This window comes from Dipodomys spectabilis, unplaced genomic scaffold (assembly GCF_019054845.1).
Source record: "Dipodomys spectabilis isolate Male_0828 unplaced genomic scaffold, ASM1905484v1 ptg000173l, whole genome shotgun sequence".
Taxonomy (NCBI): domain Eukaryota; kingdom Metazoa; phylum Chordata; class Mammalia; order Rodentia; family Heteromyidae; genus Dipodomys; species Dipodomys spectabilis.
Genome location: NW_024870850.1, coordinates 6,576,936 through 6,604,230, shown reverse-complemented (window position 1 = coordinate 6,604,230; position 27,295 = coordinate 6,576,936). Strand labels below are relative to the sequence as shown.

The following is a 27,295-nucleotide window of genomic DNA, read 5'->3' as shown; positions in this document are numbered from 1 at the left end:
GGCCGTCCCCACACAGCCACCTGCTTCCACCAGCACAAAATATTCAGAATGGTCTTCACCATGGCTGTTTCTACTGTCCTGGACAAGATCATCTCTGTGGTTCTGGCCTTCACGCTCACTGTTCCAGGGAGATGCAGGAGACAGTGGCTTGTGTCCTGGGCTCCTAACCTCATCTTCCCCATCTGCACCCTAATCCAGGTGACTCTCTATGGCCTCTGACTGGGAACCTCTCCTCCCTTTGTGGACATAGATGCACACTCTGAACATGGACATATCATCATCCTATGCAACATGGGCTCCCTCAGTGCCTTCTACTGTGTCTTGGGATACGTGGGTGCCCTGGCCCTAGCCAGCTTCACAGTATCTTTCCTGGCCAGGAACATCCCTGACACCTTCAACGAGGCCAAGTTTCTGACTTTCAGCATGCTGTTGTTCTGCAGTGTGTGGCTCACCTTCCTGCCTGTCCTCCACAGTGCCAAGGGTAAAGTCCTGATGGCTGTGGAGTTCTTCTCTGTCTTGGCCTCCAGTGGAGGCCTCCTCGGCTGCATCTTTGTCCCTAAGTGCTACATCATCTTGATAAGATCTCAGAGAAATTCTCTGTCCAGATTCAGGTAGAGATCACATTCTAGAAGAAATACATATTAAGTTGAACATGTGTTGTTTAGAATGTATAAAGCCTTTGAGAGAAATCTGTATCAATTTGGCAATCACAACTTAGTTTAATTTGAGGAATTATTTGAACAAAGTATTGACTCTAATTCATTCCTCTGCTTATGTTAGAGTCATAGCAAATTCCCAACAAGTCCTCCTAAATTGCATTCTAACTTGGATATATTATGCTTCTTCCAGTGCAATCTGCCCTTTATGCTGTCATTCTTCCTTATGAGTATATTATGTACTGTGCTTCTTCCTTTCTCTTTCCTGTTTCAATTACTCTTTCTATCTATGCTATATTGCTGCTTGTACATCACTATATTGCTAAGGCTACTAGTATATGAACATTATGTTGTCGAACGTTTCCATGATTGCATTATGGTACCTCGAGTCCATTCTCTGATCTAGTTTTGTATTTCTTTTCACAGATTTTCTTTATTGCATTTCTCTTTTTTTGTACGTTTTTTATTGTAAAAATACTGTATGGAGGGGTTCCAGGTACATGAACATGGTAATGAGTACATTTTGTATCAAGCATTGTTGCTTCTTCCTTTGTTTCCCCCCTACAATCCCTTCTCTCCAACCTCCACAATTACTTACCCTTAAGATGCTGAAGTTGTAAAGTTCTATATGATTTTTTTCTTTGTATGTTCCTCCTCCACGGTATAACCCTTGTTTTCACTATATTTGATTCTGGTACTCTGTATTTTCTATATACAGTTCTCTAATTTTGGGAGGGAAAGGGGAAAAAGAAAATGCTGTAATAGGTATAGAGGTTGACCATTGTAACAATGAGATGTACAAAACACTGTGCAGTTCACATATTTTCTATTTTCTATATTAGCGAGTGCAGTTTTTTTTTTTTTAAGAAAATCTCTCATTCTCACGCTTCCTTCCTTAAGAGTTGTAGAGCAGAATATTAATCTGCTCCAGTTTCCCACAGGAATCTAGCATTTTTTTCTGGAAGAAATGCAAGGGCACCAAAATAACTAGATCTGTCGAAATGAGAAGCTGTAGCAATAGTTATTGATCATTATTTATCATTGAAAGTCAAAGATACAGAGTGCACAAATGGCCAAGCAGAGCCTTGTCATCCCAGTCCCTAAGAATCCTCAGTATTAATGGAAGAAGGAATGGAATGATTTATAAGAAGAGACAAAGCTCCCCAAAGAGAGGAAAAACATTTAGATAGGCTCAGACTCCGTATTTCTCAATGTTCTTTATAATTCTATGAGAACAAGAATGATTTAGAAGAGTCCCTTAAGAAATCAGAAGTGTTGAGGAGCTTGAAGTAGGAATATTGTAAGGCCACCACTGCATTGTAGAGTCAGGAGGAGTCCAAATGACAAGCAAGATCATGTCTCTGACTCCAGAGATCTTGACATCATTCAATGTTGTCACTGTGGCTCATTGGAGTGACATCACCCACGCATGCATGACAGAGACACACACAGCGCTGTCTCTAATTCTGCTGGCACACTGCTGGAAAACAGAAAAGCATCTGCACAAAGACAGAAATATCTGGAAGCCAAATAGATTATTCCCACTTACAAGGACTCAAAGAAGAGAGGGCTCGCTGTTCTGTATAGGTGCTTATGTAACAATTGCCATTGTTGAGCAAATATCATATAACACAGGGACATTGATGGATTTTGCTACAATAACACTTTAATGAGAATCAAAACAGCCTACCTATACTAAACAAATGAGTGTTAGACTACCATGTCAAATATCTACATTAAACTTTTGAAGCTCTGATAAGTTGCCCACTAGAGAAATAGGAACAAGGAAACTTCAACTCCAATAACTGTTTGCCCTTTATTAAGTATAAACTTACCATTTATGCTAATAATAAATAGCTAGTTTCCCTTATATATTCATCCTACTCCAATAGTATAGGAAATAAGCTTAAGTCATTTCTAAGGAAAGAGGTTAAGGTACAATGCACCTGTTCCTGTGCTCTCAGTGGAATGAAATGGATATTTACCTTGTCAAAGGGGGCAACCTACCAGAATTATCCTAGTCTCATGCCTTATGTCCATAAGCAGCAAGTCCATTGCATAGAGAGCTATCACAGTGTGTTTCTATACACTTATGAGATACATTAAAATCACTCACTCTGCTGAGCACCCATGCCTCAGGCCTGTAAACTTCACTCCTCAGAGTTCCAAGAGTTCACTCCTCAGGGTTCCAAGACAGCCTGGGGAAGGAAAGTTCATGAGTCTTTTATCTGCAATGAACCAACAAAAGCCAGAATATATCTGTGGTTCAAATGGTAAAGCACTAGGTTTACACAAAAACAATGCTCAGAAACAACACCCATACCCTGACTTCAAATATCAGAACCAGCCCCCCCAAAAAAATCCATATTTATATGTGTCACTTTCATTTCTCTAGGTGGCCCTGATGTAAATTCCATGTGAAGTACAGAAAGATGAAGCATATGAAATAAAAAGAGCAACAGAGAGCACAATGAACATAGCTGGGCAAAATAGAATCTCCTAATAATATCATTGATGCTGTTTTTATAACCAAAGTCTTGACCTTTAATATCATTGTGATAGTCCCTTTGTAGTACTCAGAAATAGTTTAGAATAACACATGTATTGTAGTTTGGTGAAGACCTCAACAGGAAACAGCCAGTTCTGTATAGGTAGAAAAAAAATGTTTTGGTTGCCCATTTTGGTAATCAAACACAAGGAAGAACATATAAAACATGGTGAACTTTGGCATTCACACAAGTGGTGAAATAATTTTTACTGTGCTGTCCTAACATCTGGCTAGACAAAACCATTATGTCAGTATTTATGATTAAGAGGTGATATTTCCATGACTCTTCACTCATCAAATACATCTGTACTTACTGGATAGAGCTGCCTCTGTCTTTAGACACATCCAAGGTGTAAAGAACCAAGGATGGGGAGGGGAGACGAGATGGCAATGGGACAGTAGGGAAATACACAGTTCTCTCCAACCAAAAGAGAGGTTGATTTCCAATGCTTAATTTCCCCAAGCAACCAAAACAAGAAAAGCACGAACATCCAGAGAAAAACAGGAGGTGGAAAAAAACAAAAGAGAAAGAAAGGAAAGAATTTCAGTACCGAAAAGCTGAAGTCCCCATCCCCAACCTTTACTGTCCTCGCAGCAAAGTGCAGATCTCTCCACAAAGACACTGAATGCAAGAAAGGCCTGGGAATGTAAGGTTCAAGACCTGAGAACCAATAACTGCCAGCCCAGACTTATATACCCAGCAAAGCTAGCATTCACATTCGATGGAGAAACTAAAATTTTTAATAGGAAAGAAAAATTAAATGAACAATAAACAATAAACCAGCATTGCAAAGAATACTAAGAAGGGGAACACAAGCTGAAGAAAACATCAGGAACTGTGATCCTCATCAGAAAGGTATCACTAGAAATCTAACTTAGTAAGCACAGGAGGAAAGGAAAGAAGAAAAACTTAGGAAAACAGGAAATTACAGGAATTGCAATGCATCTCTCTATAATAATCATAAATATTAACGGACTCAATTCAGCAATCAAAAGAAAAAGAACTGCAGATTGGATCAGAAAACACAACCCATCCATCTGTTGACTTCAGGAGACCCACCTCTCACCGAACATACAAACAAACTCAGAGTGAAGGGTTGGAGAAAGATCTACCAAGCAAATGCCCTCAGTAAGAAATCAGGAGTAATTATCCTGATATCTGACAAAATAAACTTTTCATTAAAATCAATACAAAAAGACAAGGAAGGACACTACATATTAATACAGAGAACAATCCAGGAAAGTATATTACCATTATCAGCCTATACTTCCCAAGCATTGGAACGCTCAAATATATTAAGCAAAAACTCAAACTTACAGAATAAAATAGATCCAAATACGATAATACTATGAGACTTTAATACCCCACTCTCACCAAATGGCAGGTCTATCAACCAGAGGATTGGCAAAGATGCTACCCAATTAAGTGAGGCCATATTTCAAGCAGAACTAACTGACATCTACCAAGTATTTCACCCTCAAATGAAAGAGTACATGTTCTTCTCAGCAGCTTATGGAACTTTCTCCAAAATAGACCACCATCAGTTCATCCAAGGAACTTAAGCAAATACAAAATCCTAACGATTTACAATCCTGAAGTACAGAAAACAGTCCAAAAATTCATATGAAACAACAAAAGACATAGAATAGCCAAAACAATTCTAGGCAAAAAAGACAACATGGGAGGGATCTCAATGCCAGACTTCAAACTCTACTATAGAGCCATAATAACAAAGACAGCCTGGTACTGGCACGAAAACTGACCCAAAGGCCAATGGAATAGAATAGAAGATGCAGAAATAAAACTACATGCCTACAGTCAGCTGATATTTGACAAAGCTGCCAAAGATGTACAGTGGAAGAATCACAGCCTCTTCTACTACTAGTGCTGGGAAAATCGGGGCAGCCGCATGAAGAATATTAAAAGTGGACCCCAGCCTGTCACCAAGCACTAACATCAACTCAAAATGGATTAAAGACCTTAATATTAAACCTGAATCTCTGAAACTACTGCAGGACATAGTAGGAGAGACACTTGCACTTATAAGCACAGGGAAGAACTTCCTCAATAGAATCCCTGGGTCACAACAAATTGGAGAGAGACTCGACAAATAGGCCTACCGTAAAATAAAAAGTTTCTGCACAGCTAAAGTCATAGCAACCAAGCTAGAAAGGCAACCAACTAACTGGGAAAAAATATTTACCAGCAATATATCAGATAAGGAGATAATATCCGTTATATAGAGGGAACTCAAGAAACTAATCCCTCCCAAACCTAACAAATCAATTACTAAATGGGCAAGGGAACTAAAGAGAGACTTCTCAGAAGAAGAGATAAAAATGGCAAAGAAACACATGAGGGAATGTTCACCATCCCTAGTTGTAAAGAAAATGCAAGTAAAGACAACCCTGAGATACCACCTTACCCGAGTCAGAATGGCCCACACCCTAAAGTCAGCCAACGACAAATGCTGGAGGGGATGCAGAGAAAGAGGAACCCTATTACCTTGCTGGTGCGAATGTACACTTATACACCACCTTGGAAAGCAGTCTGGAGGGTCCTCATAAAGCTAAATATTGACTACACCTATGACCCAGCCATATCACTCCTAGGCATCTATCCTGAACAACAGGAACCTGTATACAAGGACACATGCACTTACATGTTTATTTCAGCTCTTTCCAGGATATGGAAACAACCCAGATGCACCAACACAGATAAGTAGATCCAAAAATTTTTATATGTATACACATTGGAATATTATGCAGCCATTAGAAAGGACAAAATAATGACATTTGCAGGGAAATGCATGGAACTAGAAGAAATCATGTTAAGTGAGGTTAGCCAAGAGCAAAGAGACAAATGTCACATGGTCTCCCTGATAAGTGGATGTCAAATCCAAAAAGTAAGGTGATATGACAAAGTTAACAAGAATTTAGGAACAAAGGACCTCCACCCATGTAGTTGAATCACTACTAAATAACCCCATGCTGCTGATCACATATACGGTCTATATGTGCATACCGGAGGGAAACCAAGAGGAGACACAGAACAAGAGGGAATCAGGCAAAAACATACAACAGTGGGACCTATCAGCTGCACTAGACATTGATCAAAACAAACTAAACCACTCAATGGCAGCTCTGGGACGGAGGGAAAGAGTGGGAAAGAGGAAACAGCTAGCTAATGCTATGCAAAAGGAAAGAAATATACATATCACCTGAGGTACAAAAATAACAGTATTGTCCAAGCTCATAGAACTCAAAACTTTGTAGACCATGATAGACAATTTGCTCCTTGAAAGTTAGAATGTTTGTGACTTTGACTAAGCATCACTATCCCACAATATTGTGAAATTTGGGAAATTATGTAATCAATCACCATGAAGAATTTGCAAAAAAATGAAAGAAGGAAGGGGTAAGATACAAGGGATTCAGACATTTTATTAAGAGATGTTTTTGGAAAGGCAAGTTGCAATTAGGCTGTGGAGAGTTCAGTTTCATCTATTAAAGGGTCTGAAGCTTGGACTTGATTCTGAATGATTAGGAGTAATTATCATTTATGGAATCTTTGTGGAAACTTTTATATTATGTCGTGACATTTAACTCAAATCTCTGTAACAAAAGATTTAAAAACTTGAAAAAAAAGAAGTTTGGGGGTTTAGTCCCCAGTGTTGTAAAAAAGAGAAAGAGAAAGGTCATGTTGATTTTTGTCATTAAAATCTAGTTTTCATTTCATTGTATGAACTCTTATATGAGTAAACTATTTTATGACCAGAGGAGGTTCCATTTCACCTGGAACTATACATTATTTTAAAGTGTTTGATCTCTGAAGTCATTATTCTTGGTTCTTCCATTTACACAGACCAACTTCCTCACTTTTCAATATTCTGATCTGTGAGGACAAAAACAATGGCAACTATTTTTTTAAGTTGTGAGCATTTAGAGTTAATACACATAACACAATGGGCACACCGTCTGCCATAGGAATCCATTAGGGCACTGCGAGTGAGAATGAAGGAGAATGGGGCAAGAGCTGGGTATGGTTGTGGTAATTCCAATAGTTGAGACCACAGTGAAACTTGTGAGAATGCATTCCCCATTGTTCATAGTAAAAACTTTATGTCTACAATGCAAGGGGAGAAAGGGGCAACATCCTTAAGTATAACAATGGTACCCTGTTAACATCATCTTTCCAAAAACCAATTATATCCAAAGAAGGAAATAATAATAAGTGGAGATATTTAATGCTAAAGATTTAAGAGCTTTAAGCATGAGCAATATTTTTAATATAGAAATAGAATAGAGTTGACCTATAAATACCTAGATTGTAGATACAGCTCTTACATTTTTGATGGTTATTCTAGATTTCTACTCAATGTAATAAATTTAGTGTTAATTTCTATTCCATGTGACACAAAATATCCTTTAGTATTCATAATAGAAGTGAATATATTAAAAGATTTGTCCCCAAACCTATGTAATTTTAAAGTCACACACATATATGCATAATATTGAAAAATAGGGCCAGCAAATTCATTGTTGCTATTAATTTTGTTTTGTTTTTGCTTCTGGGGGTTGACCCCAGGGCTTCATATATGCTAAGCTTGTGTTCTTTAATGAATGCTCATGTACTGTTCATATCCTGCCCCAATCAGCAAACAGCTATATATAATGTTCCAATTATTAAAATTCATAGAAAATATTTTCTAAACTTGTAACTTATTTATTTTGCTGCTCTTAGACTGAATGACTGAAAATCTGATTTTGACATGTCACTAAATTTGTAAATGGAGTTTCTTTAGATGGATTTCACATTGCTTTCATTTTTTGAATTTTGGTTTCTTCTTTAAATGGGAATATGACACTTTCCAAAATAATTAAGATAGATATGCTTGCTCCAACTTCTTTTTTAATGAGGATATACTAATATATATTAGATATATATGTATAATTCTAATATATAGAGACTTATTTGCTTTGTACACAATATTTCACCCATAGCAATGTGTCTCATGCATACGAATATTCTAGACTTGTTGATGATGCTAATTTATTGGCTCTTTCCTTGGGAATTCTGATTTTGTATATTTGAGATTGAGGCTGGGAATGTAAGCTTACTTTCTTAAGAACCCTCGTGTGAATCTGATATAGGTGGTCTAAAGACTATAATTAATAAAAATGTCTAGACTTTATACTCTAGTTGTTATCAACAGAATCTTCAAATTTTAATAAAGAATCAATTTGTTAGTAAAAAAATGAGCAAGGATCTTTTCAAGACTGATGCCCAAGGAAACTCAGCCTCCTCCATCCTCAGGACTGACAGACCAAGAGCTGACCAGTGCCTGCCTCTGTCCCTGAGGATACAAGCATGGAGTCCACACCTGTCCTGGACACACTCAAGTGAATGAGGGAAAGGATGGGCTCATCATTGACTGTCATGTGACCCTGGGGAAATCAATGCCCAGAGCTCACAATTAGCCAACTTGTGCAATTTATTGGATCATATCTCTGACTTCCAAACACAAATGGAAGAAGAAGAGAAGAAACAAGAACACCCACAATATTTGGGGGACCGTTCTTTAAGCTACTCTGGGAAAAGATAGTGTGTCTTTTCTTCCACTGCTTTATTTTCTGCTTAATTTTTAAAGATCCAGTGAAATTCAGTCTCTCCTTGTATTGTACTAAATTTCACATCATAAAAGTGTTAGTGTTTTACAATGAGATATGACAAAGTAAACGAGACCCAAGAATCAAAGGATCTGTTCTTAACTTGTCATATACTTTCTAGATGACTCTATATTCTGTACCCCATATATGGTGTATACACATTCACATCTGAAGGAAACTAGAAGAAGGGCAAAGAACTATATGAAAATGGGTGAAAAATATGGCAGCGGGGCTCATCAGCTGCAATGGTCATTGATGAAAGCGAACTAAGCAACTCAAGAGTGATGATGGGAGGGAGGGGATGAGAAAGAATGAGGAAACAGCTGGTACTAAGCAAAAGGAATGTACACATCAGCCAGTTTGGAAAAAAGTGTTTTATTTTTAAAGTCTGTAGAGTTCATAAGCTTTGTAATTAAGACAATGACAAGATGAATTGTGAAGGTTAAAAGGTGTTACTGACTTAAGCTAAGAATCACTATGCCACAGTACTGTGAAATTTATGTATTTACTTAATCTCAATAAAGAAAAAGTGTTACTGTTTTAAAATACTGACTAAAACCTTGAGTAATATGTGTTAACTTTTTACATTCTTGTGTAAATCTATTATTAAATTCATTATGAATTTCAATATTATACACGTAACATTTTTTTCAAGTCAGACACCAGTGGCTCCCTTAGAAGGCTGGGATCTGAGGATCACAATTCAAAACTAGCCTGGACAGAAAAGTCTATGAGACTCCATCTCTAACTTAAAAGTTAAAATATGTGACTGAAGGTATTTCTTAAATGGTATAATGCCACTTGTGAATAGGAAATCCAAGAATGGGAGCTGGGGCCCTGACTTCCAGGGCTGATTCACAAACCCAAAACATATCCACCCACCCACCCACCAACACACACACACACACACACACACACACACACACACACACACACACACACACACACACTTTGTTTTTATTGTGAAAACACCGTACAGAGGGGTTACAATTACATGGACAAGGTAATGAGTACATTTCTTATAAAGCACTGTTGCCTCCTCCTTTGTAACCGACGCACTTTTTTCCATATTGAATACTTAAATTGATTTTAATTCCATTTATTCCCACCACCCAACTCTTAAAAGCGTCAACCCTGTATGTATGTATATATATATATATATATATATATATATATATATATATATATATATATATGTATATTTAACTAATAAGTCATGTCTTTTCTGTGTCTGTAGATGCCACTGTAGGCAGTACCAATGATGGCAAAGGTTCCGCATATACGAAGAGATAAAAAGGGGGGTGAGAGGAAGACAGAAAAAGAGAGAGAGAGAAATAGAAACACCCGATATATTAAAGCCACACAATCATTAAATGAAAACAAACTCAATATGTGTGAGCAGAAGAAAAGAGAAGCTTACTCGTGGCAGGTGAGACAACCCAACCCAGAGAAGGGCTGGAATAGCAGGAATAGGCTGTGGATCCCGCCAGAACTCCCTGGGCCTGCTGCTCAGGATCTGTGTGATTTGGTGTTGCTGAACCCGCTCCCAGAAATGGGCCCTGTATTATTCCAGAGCCTCGTGCAGCCCCCCATGGTCAAGACCCAGGTCTCCTTCCCAATGACGCTCACTGCCCCATGTCCCAGGGGATGCTGGGAGTATCCTTCCCCTTCCAGAGCAGGACCCTGAGCTCCATCTTCCTGAGAGGGGCCAATCTATGCACAGGAGCTGGGCAGCTTGGACACCTTGGTTGTCATGTCTGGGGAAGGCCTGATGCACAGGGTGAACTAGGGCGTTGGCCTGGTAAGGGTGGATCTAGACGCTCCCAGAGGCAGAAGCTGCACTCCAGCTCTAACAGGTGGTGAATGGATCAAGAAGCAACCAGACTGGGATCTGGAAATCTTTGGGTACCTCCCCAGGAGGATCTGGCAACCTACTGGTAGCTTCCACCAACCAAAGGGATAGGAGGTAGAAATCTTCTAACTGGCTTTGAGAACATCAAAAGGTAAGAATATTACCTTGAGTTTTACAGTTTTCTTATTTTTCTTCTCTTATTTTGCCACTTCTTGCCAATACTAACCCCTCCAAAGTCATATATGCCTTGTTTTTCAGCCCCAGGATTCCTTTGGTAAAAAAAAAATTCATGGAGTGTGTGTTCAGATTTTACTTTTTTATAGATATCGTTCAAATAGATAATGTGCAATTTGCTCTACATACATATTTTTCCCATTGTGGTTTCCTTCGAGGGACAAAGAAAACAAATAGCACCTACGTTTAAATTTTCCTGGATTTATTTCTTCAAAATTCAGGAATGAGACAAGGATGTCCACTCTCTCCACTCCTCTTCAACTTAGAATGCTTAGCTAGGGCAAAAATACAAGATGCAAACATAAAGATGCCAGGGCCTGCCGGCAACGAAAGGGAATCCTGAATTAGGGGGTGAGGATGAGGAAAAATAAAAACATAAGACAAAGTATGGGGTTGGGAGGGTCTGCAGCTCAAGACTGCAGCACAGTTTATTTTTAACTTTCCCTAATATATCCTATTAGAAGTCAAGAGGTAACATAAGGTTACAATAGTCCAGTAAAACAAGGAAAATTTCAGTAAAAACAGAGTGCAATAAAAACAAGACAAGGTCAACTGGTAGAAAGTAAAACAAACTATGCAGGCATAGCAAAGCCATCCTGGGTACCTGGTGTTTTTTAAGTAAGCCAGTTCCGGGCTGGGAAGGTGGCTCAGTGGTAGAGCGCTTGCCTTGCATGCCTGAGGCCCTGGGTTCCATTCCCCAGCACCACATAAGCAAAAAGAAAAAAGCCGGAAGTGGCACAATGCTCAAGTGGTAGAGCGCTAGCCTTGAGCTGAAGAGCTGAGGGACATCGCCCAGGCCCAGAGTTCAGGCCCCAGGACCGGACCCAAAAAAAAAAAATTAAAAAAAAAAAAAAAAGTAAGCCAGTTCCTTGTACTTGCCTTCAAGTGAGCACCGAGGTCAAGATGACCTTAAAACTTTACTGTCGGCTCCCAACATCTTTCCCAAATTGGGAAGGATGAAGAAAAACTCTCCCTCTTTGCAGATGATATAATCTTGTATTCAAAGAAATTCATGGACTCCACTCCCAAATTACATGAGCTGATTGGAAAGTTTGGCAGATCAGCAGGTTATAAAATTAAACCTTAGAAATCAATGGCTTACCTGTGTGCCAATTTCAAGAGCATGGCTGAAATGAGGAAAGCAATTCCCCTCTTTTTTGTAAGTTTTTTTTATTGTAAAAATACTGTACAAAGGGGTTACAAAGTAATGAATATATTTCCTATCGAGGATTGTTTCCTCTTCCATTTTTTCCCCTACCATCTCTTCTCTCATGCCACCAAAACTACCCCCCACTGCAACTCTGTCGAAGTTGTAAAGTTTATTTTCAACATAGTGTTTTAGACATTTCATTGTTACAATGGGTCAACTTTTATCCCTACTTAAGTTTTTTGTATTTTCCCTTCCCCTCCCTGAGTTAGAGAAGTGTATATACAAGATGCAGGGCACCGACATCAAATACAGTGATAACAGGGTTTTACTGTGGAGGAGGAACATAGAAAGAACCAAAAAAACAAAACAAAACAAAACATGGTACATTATAAATATGTTAGAAACAATAACAAGAAAGATAATGATATTTGTGTCCCTAGGTTGGGGTTCATTTTGCTTAACATCATCTTATATGCTGATATGTACATTGCCTTTGACCTTTTCTACTTGTCCTACACAAATATTAGTTATTGCAAATAAGGGAAACCATGGGACCTATGTTTCTTTGGGCCTGGCTTACTTCATTTAATATAATTTTTTCCAAGTCTTTCCATTTCCTAACAAATGGGGCAATGTCATTCTTTCTGATGGAGACATAGAATTCTATTGCATATATATATATATATATATATACACACATATACATATACACCACATTTTCTTGATCCATTCTTCTACTGAGGGGCATCTGGTTAGGTTCCATTTCTTAGCTATGGTTAAAATGCTGCGATAAACATAGTTGTGCTGGTAGCCTTAGTATGGCCTTGTTTGTGATCAGTTGGGCAAATGGCCAAAAGTGGGATTACTGGGTCATAGGGCAGCTCTATGTGGAGTCTTTTGAGGAACCTCCATACTGCTTTCCATAGTGGAAAGACACCCCTTTTGTATAACACCACAAAAAATGAAACACTTAGTAGTTAACTGAAGAGGTGAAGGACCTGTCTGAAGAACACTTTAAAAACCTGAAAAAGGAAATTTAAGCAGAAATAAGAAACTGAAAAAAGCTAGCATGCTCCTGGATTGGGAGGATTAACATCGTGAAAAGTGAAATACTGCCCAAGGCTATATACAATTTCAATGCCATACCTATCATAATCCCAACCTCATTCTTCAATGAAATAGAAGAAGCAATCCAAAAATTCATATAGAACAATAAAAGACCCCGAATAGCAAAAACAATCCTTAGTAGAAAGAACAGCGCTATAGGAATATCAATTCCAAATCTCAAACTACTACAAAGCCATAGTAAACAAAACAGCTTGTTACTGGAATGAGAACAGACCTAAGGACCAATGGAATAGGACTGAAGACCCAGAAATGAACCCAGAGACCTATAGCCAACTAATCTTTGACAAGGGAGCTAAAAAAATAGAATGGAAGAAAGACAGCCTCTTCAGTAAATGGTGCTGGCAAAATTGGTTAATCACCACTAGAAAACTTAAGCTAGATCCATATATATCACCCTTCTCCAGAATCAACTCCAAATGACCTTGAAGTCAAAGCAGACAGCATGAAAACATTACAGGAAGGAATAAGAGAAACTCTAGGGCTTCTTGGCAAAGGCCAAAATTTCTTAATGGACAGCCAGAAACACAACAAATCAAAGAAAGGTTGGACAAATGGGATTGCATGAAACTGCAGAGCTTGGCAAAGGACATAGCTAGCAAGATCAACAGAAAGCCCAAGGACTGGAAGAAGTTGGTCACTAGTCATACAATGGACAAGGGTCTCATATCTAAAATATACTTAGAACTAAAAAAACTTTAATCTCTCGAACACAAATCCTCAAAGAAACAACTGCCCAATTAATAAGAGAGCTAAAGTCTTAAAGAGAGACTTCTGTGAAGAGGAAATAAAAATGGCCAATAGACACAGGAAGAAATGGTCATCTTCTCTAGCCATAAAAGAAATGCAAATCAAGAAAACGTGAGATCCCACCTCATCCCAGTTAGAATGGATATAATCAAGAAAATCTTAACAATAGATGCTGGAGGAGATGTGGCCAAAAGGGAACCCTACTGCATTGTTGGTGGGCAGGTAAATGTGGGCAACCACTTTGGAAAGCAGCATGGAGGTTCCTCAAAAGACTCTATATAGAGCTCCCCTATGACCCAGCAATCCCACTTTTGGGCATTTATCCAAATGATTACAAACAAGGTCATGCCAAATCTACTAGGAAAACCATGTTTATCTCAACATTATTCACTATAGCTAAGATATGGAACCAGCTCAGATGCCCCTCAGCAGATGGATGGATCAAGAAAATGTGATATATATGGAATTCTATGTCTCGATCAAAAAGAATGACATTGCACCATTTGTTAGGAATGGAAAGACTTGGAAAAATTACATTAACTGAAGTATGCCTAGCCCAAAGAAAAATAGGTCCTATGGTTTCCCCTGTTTGCAATGACTAGTACATGTCTAGGACAAGAAGCGAAGTGCAAAGCATATGTATATAATACCATAGAAATGATGTGAAGGGAAATATACCCAAGACAGGGACACAAATGGTTTTATCTTTCTTGATATTGTTTTTAAGTACTTATAATGCACTATGTGGTTGCTTTGTTTCTTTTATATGTTCTTCCCCCATTTTGTAATCCCTGTTTTCACTGTATTTTATTGCAGTGTTCAGCAACTTGTGTATACATTTTTGTAATTTGGTGAGGGGAAGGGATATGGCAGAATGCTTAAATGGGGATTCAGGGTGACCCATTGTGACGATGAGATCTATAGGACACTACGTTGAAAATGAATTTTACAATGTCAGGGGAGGGGAGGGAGGAGTTGGCAGGTGGGGAGGGAAGGGATGGTAGGTGGAAAACAAAGGAGGAGCTAACAATATTTGATAGAAACTGTACTCATTACCCTACTCATGTAACTGTAAATCCTCTGTACAGTATTTTTGCAATAAATTATACATAATTTTTTCTGGCTTTGATCAGATATTTACTTCAATGTAAAACCTAACTTATATTGCTCAATTTCTTTTTTTTTTTTTGGTCAGTTATAGGACCTGAATCTGGGCCTAGGTGCTTTCCCCTCAGCTTATCAGCTAAAGGAAAGCACTTGAACTACAGCACCACTTCTGGTTTTCTGAGTGGTTTATTGGAGATTAGAGACTCAAGGTGTTTCTTACCCAGACTGGGTTTGAACCTCGATCCTCAGATCTCAGCCTCCTGAGTAGGTAGGATTAAAGGCATGAGCCACAGGCTCCTGGCTATTGCTCAATTCTTTACATGCTAAAAGGCCAAAATATGACTGTTTAACCTAAAACTTGTTTTCCTTCAAATATTATCTGATAAAACTTAGAAGAGTGATGTGTAAAGTGATGAAATTAGATGCATTTTGAAAGCAGCAAAAGAAATGATCTGAGCTACCTCGTTTGTTAAGTTTGGACTCTTAATGCAATGTCACTCTGCAGGTGATTCTCCTGTTTTCCTTACTTTTAAACCAAATGGGAAATATTAATTTACAACCAGTTTGTCTAAGGGTAATTACTTTACAGTTAAAAATGTCATTTTGAGATCAAATATTTCAGAGTCAATTGAAAATTTAATTTTTTATAACTCAGTAAGGAAGCCAGGCAATGTTGACTCTTGCCTGTAATCCTAGCTACTTAGGATGCTGAGATCTGAGGATCAGGGTTCAAAAGCAGCCCAGGCAGGAAAGTCCATGAGAATCTTCTCTCTAATAAACCACAAGAAAAGGGAAAGTGGCCCTGTGGCTGAAGTGGTAGAGCACTCTCCTTAAGCTGAAGAGCTGAGTGACAGCCCCGAGGCCTAGAGTTTTAAGCCCTGTTATGGGGTCTGCTGTAGGTGATTACACATTTATCCTGGTAGGGATGTTATATTCTACTAGGATTCACCATGCAGAGACAGCATCATGTAAAAAGATGAATTTATTGGGGAAGTGACTGGCCAGGGATGCATCACAGACCAGGGAGTTATGACTGGGACCCTGAGCAATTCTCAAGCTAGGGTTTTTAAGGGGTAGCTTACATAGAGTTACAAAGACCAGCTATGCTAGCATGTTTGGTACATTTTCATTGGTTATAGTTATATGACCTTTAAATTCATTTGTTCTTTATGGTAAATATCATATGTAATAACTTGCAATAGGCTGCCCATAGTGGCACCACTGGGTGGTGGTTTATAATTGGTGGTCTTAAGGTCCTGTTACAGAGGCATGCAAGCAAAGTTACAGAAGTAAAACATAGCAAAAACATAGCCTTGAGTCATAGGAGCATAGGCAAAGCATAATCTTGACTTAGCCACCATTACTATTACTATTAATGCAATTGACACTATTAAAAATTATTTTTTATTATAAACTCCTGACTAATACAGCATCCCAGGGCAGCTGATGATAAGCCTCAAGGTTGTAGGCAGACATCTTCAAAGTTGCCCTCTCTACTGAGGGAGAGATATTCTTTTGCTTTTTACAAGGATGGAGAAGCAAAGGCTGACCAGTAGTTAGTCTTTATCTGAGGTTTTTCTTTACCAAGAGGTTTTTGCCCTTTATTAATACCAACTGAGATATTACAGCCCCATGACTGACAAAAAAAATCTCACTAAGGAAATTTTAAAAAGTAAAGGAAGAGTGAAGTTATCAAATAAATACTTGAGAAAGGAAATTGAGGAAACAAATTGTTTTCATTTGGATAAAAAATGATTTGAGAAGCAAAAATTGCCTTCACTATTTCTAACCACAAAATGTTCAAGTAGCACAAGGTCAGAGTAGGTCTTGAGTTTCATAAAATAGAGCTTATTATAACATCATTGGTATTAAATTATTTGGTTGATGATCAAGAAAATTAATAATTACAGATGCTGTGAGGATGTAGCCAAAAGGAATGTTATAACACTATTGGTAACATGACAAAAGATATAATATTACATGCACATTACACACACATACTAGTATGGGTGTTTGTTATGTCTATGTTTACATATGATTACTGTTTATCATGACATTACTTAAAAGCTGAGATGCAGAACCAGAATCAGTTCCAATCAACACATGAATGGAAAAGTAAATGGAGTCATGCAGAAACAATGGCGTCTTGAGAATGCAAGTATATATTTGAGTCAGGAATACAGGAGGAAGTGGAAATCATCGTGTTCAGGAAATCACCCTGACAAATGCAGCAATGTTATATATTGGACATGTGTGAAAAATGAAGCATACAACCTGTGTGTGTGGAAGGGAGGGAAAAACTGGGTAAACTTGTAAAAACAGAAATGGACTCATTACTTGACTTACCTAATGGTAACTCATCTTTACAACACAGCCAACCAGAAAGATACATAAATGTATTATCACCCAACACAGATCCCCATTATTTCTCTCATTATTTTTTGTTGGTTGTGAGGCCTGAATTTTGGGCCTGGGCGCTGTCCCTGAGCTCTTCAGCTTAAGGTAGCACTCTACCACTTGAGCCACAGCACCACTTTCAGCTTTATTTCTGCTTATGTGGTGCTGAGGGATCAAACCCAGGGCCTCATGCATGCAAGGCCAGCACTCTACCATTGAGCCAATTTCCCAGTCCCTTCTCTCATTATTGAAATATAGGGAGAAAAAGGCTTAGAGTAATAGAGTAGATATCAACAACAATTGTAAGGTTCTCCAGAAAAGAAATGTAACCCAAGGTTCAGGAAATAAAAACCAAACTACCCACCCACAGGAAATGGAGGCATATTGAAAAGATAGAGGAAAAAGAAAAAGACAAAGAAAGAGAAGGGAACTTTCACTGAGGCAGAACCATAGTGGATGTAGAAGTGACCTCAGAGCCTGAGGAACCTCTCTCTGTACTAGGGATGTGTGACCAGGACAGTTCAGGAAGTGACCTCACTAGATGAGGAAGTGACCTCAGATGTGGGTTCCTTTGCTGACTCACAGTCAGGTGATTGACAGGTGACTACAGGTTTCAAGCAGGTGAAGAGGAAGTGGGGAGGGGCTTTTCTGGGCAGACTTAACAGAAATAGAGTAATAGAGTCAGGGAACAGGATGAAAGCCATGTCAAGCTTGGCCCCAGCACTGACCCTCTTTCAAGGTCTTGTTGACTACCAGCACCAAGTAGCATTTGCATCCTTACTTTTCCAACTTACTTTTTTTGTTTTGTTTTGTTTTTAATTAAAAAATTATTTCCTTTTTTGTTGTGAAAATACTGTACAGAAGGGTTACAATTACATGGGCAAGATAATGAGTACATTTCTTATCAAGCATTGTTACACCCTCTTTGTTTCCCCTCCCCAACCCTTCCCATCCCCCAAAGTTGTAAAGTTCGTTTTTTTGACATAATGAGTTGTACATTTCATTGTTACAATGGGTCCACCTGTATTCCTATTTAAACAAACGATTTGGTTTTTCCCTTCCCCTCCACAAATTATACCAACATCAAATACAGTGAAAGCAGGGATTATAGTGGGGGAGTGACATACAAAGCAACAAAGAAATTATAAATATGTTAGAAACAATCCCGTGAAAGCATAAATATTTGAATACTTATCTTGGGGTTCATTTCACCTAACATCAACTTATCTGACCTTTTCTGCTTGTCTCAGACATATACTAGTTATTGAAAATAAGGGAAACCCTGGGCCCTCTGTTCCTTTGGGCCTGGCTTACTTCACTTAATATAATTTTTCTAAGTCTTTCCATTTCCTAACAAATGCGGCAATGTCATTCTTTCTGATGGAGGCATAGAATTCCATTATGTATATATACCACATTTTCTTGATCCATTTCTCTACTGAGGGGCATCTGGTTAGGTTACATTTCTTAGCTTTTGTAAATAATGCTGCAATAAACATAGCATTAGCGTGGTCTTGTTTGTGATCATTTGGGTAAATGCCCAAAAGTGGGATTGATGGGTCATAGGGAAGCTCTATGTGGAGTCTTTTGAGGAATCTCCATACTGCTTTCCAAAGTGGTTCAACAAGTTTACACTCCCACCAACAATGCAGTAAGATTCCCTTCTGTCCACATCCCCTCCAGCATCTGTTGTTATTACAGATCTTGATTATAGCCATTCTAAGAAGGCTAAGACACATGAAGAAGACACATTCTAAGACACATGAAGAAATGTTCATCTTCCCTAGCCATAACAGAAATGCAAATCAAAACATCATTGAGACACCACCTCACTCCAACTTACTTTTGCCAATCCCATCCTGATAAATATATGGAGCCAGATCACAGAACCAGGCACCAAGGTGAGCTCTGTGGGGAGCAGGAACCTATGCTGTGACCTTGTTTCTCTTCTCTTCTGATCAAATAAAAGAGGAGACAGGTAGGGAGGCATGGACAGAGCAGGGACCACATGCCTGTCCAAGTGGGAACAATAATTCCCCCAGCACCTGGGACATGAAAGAGACACACAGCAGAACAAGACCCATCCATACACACACAGCTTCCAGGATGCTCGGTAGGCAGGCCTGCTATGTTCCCAGAAAGTCATATATCAAAGAACATCTCTGTCTAACAGTGGATGGCCCCAATGTATTGATAGATGCATTCTGCTGGTCAAAGACATGCTAGCACTGAAGAAGTTTCACATCCAATTGGATGTGTACCTTGACCTTAAAGTATTGATCTGTAATCGTTGAATTCAGGGACACTGTTGGTACCTTCAGCAACAGTAAATAAATGAATTGACCACTTGTGGATACTTCTGCATGTACAGTTGGTATGGAAACCTGAATGGGTCATTTCAGTAAACTTCTGTGACTCCCTTGGCCCTGGGTTGTGAGTCTGCCCATCTTATCCTTGATTGTGCTCCAATAACTCTGATTGGGCCTTTTCTGGCCATGGCATTCTATGACCTTTTGACCTTCACCTGGCAACCTCTGGTGTCATCCATTCCTATCATCCCTAGTGGCTTTCCTATGAGACTTTATTTTGTGTATTTTTTTTCTTTTCAACTCTTTGCTTTCACACAAGTTTGTGAAAAACTCAACTAGAAAGGAATCCATCCCTAGAGTTTCATTATCTACCATCTTGGATGAAATCACAGTCCTGAGGGTGTGGAGAATATGCTACACATGTTTTCCAACTTCTGTGTTGACCTTGAAGCTGGACCCCAGATGCAGTGCCGGAGGGCAGAATAGGCTCTGTTTTCCTATAGGACCGTGGAGGAGGCCGTTGGTGTGTCCCAGTGGCCATCCTGGGAACAAGGAGCCACGGAAACTGAAGATCCATTTAGACACCCCCCGACACAGCAGGCTCAGTTTGCTGCCAGAATCATATCTCCATGACAACGCAGCAGCAATGTTCCCTGTGGCTCTGACACTGCTTTTCCTCCAGCATCTACATGTGGTCAGTTCCTCTGAAGATGGCAGACTCATTTGCAGAGAGAAATCTGTGGCACACAGCAGGGGAGATGTGGTGATTGCTGGATTTTTCCCCCTTTATTCTTGGGAATTTGTTCGGAACATTAACGATCCTGGCGAGCAGCAACAGAGCCTACAGTAAGTAATTTCTTCAGTTTTCTTAAAATTTGCAATTTCTGTTTGATTATCAGTCAGGGTGGGTGAAGTTAGTTACATCCATTATTGTTCTCTGTATCTTCTACTCTGTCCTCACCATAACAACTCTCCTTTACTTCAGACTTTGCTGATAAATATTTTTCTTTCTTCCAAAGGGTAGAGAGATTTCTGTCAGTTCCATTCCACTGCCCTTTCCCAGGGCTCTCCCAAACTTCCCACAATCTCTGTGACTCCTCAAGCCTTACTTGACCTGGCTCATGGTCAATAGGGTGACAAAGAGTCCATATTAACACACTAAAATGCAATGTCCCCATCCATAGGGCATAGGCCAGGGAATCTTCAGTCAATTGTGTTGTTTATACTTTTAAAAACAGGACTAATGTTTGGACTTCCTTGAGGGCAACATTTCTTACGATAGACATGCATTTTCTTCTTCTGGTGTAATTTCATGTTAGCATAGCTCCTGGAATAGGGAGCTGCTGGTCAGATCAGGAATAAGAGATCCATGACATGTTTGATTTTTGCCTTAACTAATGTAAGTGAGCCTGTGCCCTGCTGTCCTTATCTCAGCCTGTCTCCTCTGACATTCCCAGAAGCCCTGCTTCTATTCCTTGTTCTCTGACATCTCTCCAGGTTTATCTATTTTTCCCCTGCTCATAACTTCCTAAATGAAATTTCAATGTATTTTTCATGCTTTTTTTTGGCATGAGGCTTGAGCTCTGGGCCTGGGTTATGTCCTCGCACTCTTCAGCTCAAGGGTAGCACTCTACCACTTGATCCACAGCACCACCACTTCCAGTTTTCTAGTGCTTTATTGGTTTTAAGCATCTCATGCACTTTTCTGCCAGGGCTGGCTTTGAACAGCCATCATCAGATCTCTGCCTCGTGAGTAACTAGAATTAAAGGCATCAGCCACTGGCACCCAGCTTTTTCATGTATTTTATACACTTTGATTCATTCATTTGACTCAGATGAGCTCACCACTTTTAGATCTACAGAATTCTCTGTAAACTAGTGAAGTCATGGATGAATCTTCTCAGACAAGTTGTGTGGATACACTGTGTATGGGAATGGAAAGGAAAACTTTATTCCATGAGAGATTTGTGAGATATATTGAAGCCAACTGAATGTGGTGTGGAAGTGAGTGAGACAGATGGGGCTCATGTGTAGACCCAGCAATAGAAAAGTACTCCCATTGGAGGTGGAAGATTATAGAGCTATATTCTGCTCTGTCCATTCTCTAATTGAGCTGCGTGTATGCATGTATGTGTGTGTGTGTGTGTGCATGTTCACACATGCTTTGGTAATCATGCATAATCTCAAGTCCTGAGGGCTGTCCCTTAAAATTTTTTTCCTCATGGCTGGCACTCTACCACTTGACCCACAGATCTGCTAACATTTTCTGTGTCGTTGATTGCACATAAGAAGCTCACAGACATTCCTGCCCAAAGTGACTGCAAAACATAATTCTTGGATCTCATCCTCCTGAGTAGTTATGATTACAGGCCTGAGCCACCAGCGTTGGATTAATATTTAGTATTACTAACATTCTAGTTGTCAAGCCTCAGAGTTACATTGTACAAAAGGACATCAGCAAACATCCACGAGACTTGAGATTCTCTCTATGAGAATTTCCATAAAATGATTATATTGAATGCTAGGAGAGCTCATCATTCTGGAACATACTTGATCATATTGGACATGTGATATCATCTGGCCTTTGAAAAGTCTGAGATATAGACCAGTCTGCCTGGTCTGGGTTTGTGCCTGTCTTTCCAGAAATTCCAGGCAGGCTTCAGGGTTCCTGAGTCTGCAGTGACTTCCACAATGTCACCACTAGAGGGAGGATAGGCCCGGTGAGAAGTCAGCCGGTCTGGCGATAAACCAGTAGCAGAGAAAACCAAAGGCAAGTTGGGTGACAAATACTGTGTGGTTCTACAAACCTCAGGGAAAACACAAGTGAGTGGTGGGTTCCATCCTGCCTCTTCCTGGGGCCAAGGGGGCCTATATGCCTCATCCACAGAGAATGGTCATATGAGAAGATTCTGTCTAGCAGTGGCAAGATCTGTGTGCTGCAACAGGTCTTAATTATAGATGTGGCCAACAGAACTCTAATACACCTGGAATACCAACTAGCAGGGTCACTAAAACAGGTGAAGTTCAATGAAGTTTCCCTCTAAAAGTAGGGACTCTTCACTTAGGATCCTTAACTTTGATCTCAGAAGAAGAAATTCTAGACAAGTCACAAAGTGGCAGAGCTTTACTGAGTAAGGAAGCAAACAAACAAGTAGGTAGACAAACAGGAAACAGAAAGGCAAAGACACACTCTAACTGAGGAGAGACACACAGCTCTTGGGCTGCCAGGGGTATTAATATGGTAAAGGTAGGAGTTCTGACTTCAAAGTTATGCAAACATAGGTATCTCATCTTTGCTCTAATCACTCCCAGTGTTTCAGAGTTTCTGTATGTTTTGGCCATTCTTTCAAAATGATTATCCTTGAGGTGAGGAAGGTGTGCTGGTGCTTATATTTGGGGTAGGAGGTTGCTTAAGTTTTGAGGGAGCATTTTTGGGGGGAAGGCATAGGAAGACAAGTGTCAACCTCCTTCACCCATGGTGGGAACTGATGCAAATGGCATTTGGTTCTGCCTCAGGGACCTTCCAACACCTCCTAATTATTATTTTTACCTTTAAAAAAATATATATATATAGTAAAAATAATGTACAGGGGAGTTACAGTTGCATGAGTAAGGCAATGAGTACGTTTCCTATCCAGCATTGTTACCTCCCCCTTTTTTTCCCTACCATCCCTTTCTTCCCCACCGCCGCAACTACTACTTACCTCCTGCCCCTAACATTGTAAATTTTGTTTTCAACCCAGTGTCCTGGACATATCATTGTCACAATAGGTCAACCTACATCCCTATTTAAGCATTCTGCTATACCCCTTTACCTCCCCACATTACAAAAATGTATGTACAAGATACAGAACACTGGCATCAAATCCAGTGAAAACAGGGTTAAACCATGGGGGAAGAACGAATAAAAGAAACAAAAGAATCACATAGTCTATTATAATTTCATTAAATACAATAGCAAGAAAGAAAAAACACTCTTCTCCCTGTCTTGGGGTACATTTTGCTTAACATCATCTTATATGGACATAAGTTCATAGCATTTGACCTTCTCTGCTTGTCCTTGGCATGTACTAGTCATTTCAAACAAGGGAAACCATGGGACCTATGTTTCTTTGGGCCTGACTTTGTTCACTTTATATAATGTTTTTCCAAGTCTTTTCATTTCCTAACAAATGGTGCAATGTCATTCTTTCTGATGGAGGCATAGAATTCCATTGTCTCTGTCTCTCTCTCTCTCTCTCTCAATGTATATTCACATTTTCTCTATCCATTCCTCTACTGAGGGGCATCTAGGTTGGTTCTGTATCTTAGCTATGGTGAATAATGCTGAAATAAACATGTTTGTGCTTGTAGCTTTAGTATGACCTTGTTTGTGATCATTTGGGTAAATGCCTAAAAGTGGGATTGCTGGGTAATAGGGGAGCTGTATGTGGAGTCTTTTGAGAAACATCCATAACTGCTTTCCCAAGTCGAAGTACAAGTTTACACTACCATCAACAATGCAATATGGTTCCTTTTGGGCATATCCCCTCCAACATCTGTTGTTACTAGATTTCTTTTTTTTAATAAGTTCTTTTTATTGTGAAAATACCTTACAGATGGTTTATAATTACATGAGGAAAGTAATGAGTATAGTTCTTATCAAGCATTGTTGCCTCCTCCTTTGTTTTTCCCCTACCATCCCTGCCCTCCCATCTCCAGGACTACACTCCCAACCTCCACCACCCTCCTCGCCTCCACACCAAAGTTGTAAAGTTCGTTTTTTGACATAGCATCTTGTACCTCTCATGGTTGCAATGGGTCCACCTGTATCCCTGTTTAAACAATTTGTTTTTTCCCTTCCCCTCCCAAATTATACCAACATCACATATGGTGAAAACAGGAGTTAAACCATGCTGGGGGTGACATACAAAACAACTAAAAATCATCTTATAAATATGTTAGAAACAATAGCAAGAAAGAAAAGAAACCACTCATGTCCTTATCTTGGGGTTCATTTTGCCTAATGTCATCTTATCTGATCATTTCTGCTTGTCTCAGACATATACTAGTTATTGAAAATAAGGGAAACCCTGGGCCCTCTGTTCCTTTGGGCCTGGCTTACTTCACTTAATATAATTTTTTAACAAATGGGGCAATGTCATTCTTTCTGATGGATACATAGAAATCTATTCTATACACACACCGCATTTTCTTGGTCCATTCATCTTCTGAGGGACATCTGTGTTGTTTCCACATCTTAGGAAGAAGGAGAGCCTCATCAGTAAATGGTGCTAGCAAAATTGGTTAATCACTTGTAGAAAACTAAAGCTAAATCCTTATATATCACCCTGTACCAGAATCAACTGCAAATGGATCAAAGACCCCAGAGTAAAAACTGAGACCCTGAATACATTACAGGATGGAATAGGAGCAACCCTAGGTCTCCCTGGCACAGGCCAAAATTTTCTTAATAGAGACCCAGAAACACAACATATCAAAGAAACGTTGCACAAATGGGATTTCATGAAATTGCAGAGCTTCTTCAAGGCAAAGGACATAGCTAACTAGATCAGTAGAAGTCCACGGATTAGGAGAACTTCACCAGCCATACAATGGACAAGGGTCTCATTTCTTAAATATAACTCAAAACATTAAATCCCCAAACAACAAATCCTCAGAGAAACAATGGCCCAATAAATAAGTGGGCTAAAGACTTACAGAGAAACTTCTCTGAAGAGGAAAGAAAGATGGCCAATAGACAACTGAAGGAATGCTCAACCTCTCTAGCCATAAAAGAGATGCAAATCAAAACAACAGTGAGATACTACCTCACCCCATTTATAATGCTTATAATCCAGAACTCTAATAACAACAGATGCTGGAGGGGAAGTGGACAGAAGGGAACCATACTGCATTGTTGTTGGGAGTGTAAAAATGTTCAACCCCTTTGGAAAGTAGTATGAAGATTCCACAAAAGACTCAATATAGAGCTTCACTATGACCCAGCAATCCAACTTTTGGGCATTTACCTGAATGATCACAAACAAGAACATACGAAAGCTACTAGCACAACTATGTTTATTGCAGCATTATTTACTACAGCTAAGATATGTTAGTAGATTTCTTGATTATAGCCATTCTAAATTGGGTGAGGTGGGATCTCAATGTTGTCTTGATTTACATTTATGGCTAGAGAAGTTGAGCATTTCTTCCTGTGTCTGTTGGCTATTCTTTTTTCTCTTCAGAGAAGTTTCTCTTTAGGTTTGTAGCCCAAGTATTTATCTGGCTGTTGCTTCTTTGAGGATTTGTTGTTGGGGGATTAAAGTTTTTTGAGTTCTAAGAATATTTTAGATATGAGAGCCTTGTACATTGTATGGCTAGTGAAGAACTTCTCCCAGTACATGGGCTTTCTATTGATCTTGCTAGCTATGTCCTTTTCCATGCAGAAGCTCTTCTGTTTCATGCAATACCGTTTGTTCATCCTTTCTTTGATTTGTTGTGTTTCTGGGTCTCTATTAAGAAATATTTTGCCTGTGCCAAGGAGCCCTAGAGTTTCTCCTATTCTTTCCTGTAATGTTTTTATGGTGTCTGCTTTTATTTTGAGGTCTTTGATCCATTGGATTCTGGTGTAAGGTGATATATGCAAATCTAGCTTTAATTTTCTATACTCCATTAACCAATTTTGCCAGCACTAAAGAGGCTGTCTTTCTTCCATTGTATTTTTTAGCTCCCTTGTCAAAGATTATGTACCTTTAGATCTCTTTGTTAATTTCTGGGTCTTCAATCTTATTATTCCATTGGTTTTCCGGTCTGTTCTTGTGCCATTACCAAGCTGCTTTGATTAATATGACTATGTAATGGAGTTTCAAATTTGGAATTGATATTCCTCCATCACTATTCTTTCTGCTAAGGATCATTTGTGCTATTTGGGGTCTTTCATTGTTCCATATGTATTTTTGGATTGCTTCTTTTATTTCATTGACGAATGAGGTTTGAAAATTGGTAGGTGTGGCATTGAAATTGTAGATAGCCTTTGGCATTATTGCCTTTATCATGATGTTAATCCTCCCAATGCAGGAGCATGGAAGGTTTTTCCACTTCCTTAGTTCTGTTTAATTTCCTTTTTCAGGTGTTTATAAAGTTTTCATCTTAGAGTCCTTTACCTCTTAGTTAAGCTAGCTTCTACGCATTTTATTTTTTGTGAGGCTATTACAAAATGAGTTGCTTTCCTTATTTCAGGGAAGGCATTGTTGGCATGCATGAAAGCCAGTGATTTTTGAGGGTTAATTTTATACCCTGTTACTTTTGCCAAGGTTTCTGATCAGCTCAACATCTTGGGAGTGGAGTCCATGTGGATCTTTAAATACAAGATCATGTCATCTGCAAAGATGGAGAATTTTACTTCATCTTTCCCGATTTGCATCCCCTTTATGTTTGCATCTTTCCTTATTGCCCCAGCTAGGCATTCTAATACCAATTTGAAGAGGAGTGGAGAGCACAACGTCCTTGTCTCAT

The 27,295-nt window shown here is 39.2% G+C and overlaps 1 protein-coding gene across 1 annotated transcript in view; it reads left to right on the top strand.

Annotated features, from left to right (window-relative positions):
- The first annotated feature begins 291 nt into the window (after window positions 1-291).
- LOC122119975 (vomeronasal type-2 receptor 116-like) overlaps window positions 292-27,295 on the top strand; it is a 46,810-nt gene continuing 19,806 nt past the window's right edge. Inside the window, exons 1-3 of the mRNA XM_042694015.1 lie at window positions 292-611; window positions 19,687-19,762; window positions 20,481-20,644. Coding sequence (XP_042549949.1) covers window positions 292-611; window positions 19,687-19,762; window positions 20,481-20,644 — 560 coding nt within the window. The remainder of the gene's footprint in view (window positions 612-19,686; window positions 19,763-20,480; window positions 20,645-27,295) is intronic.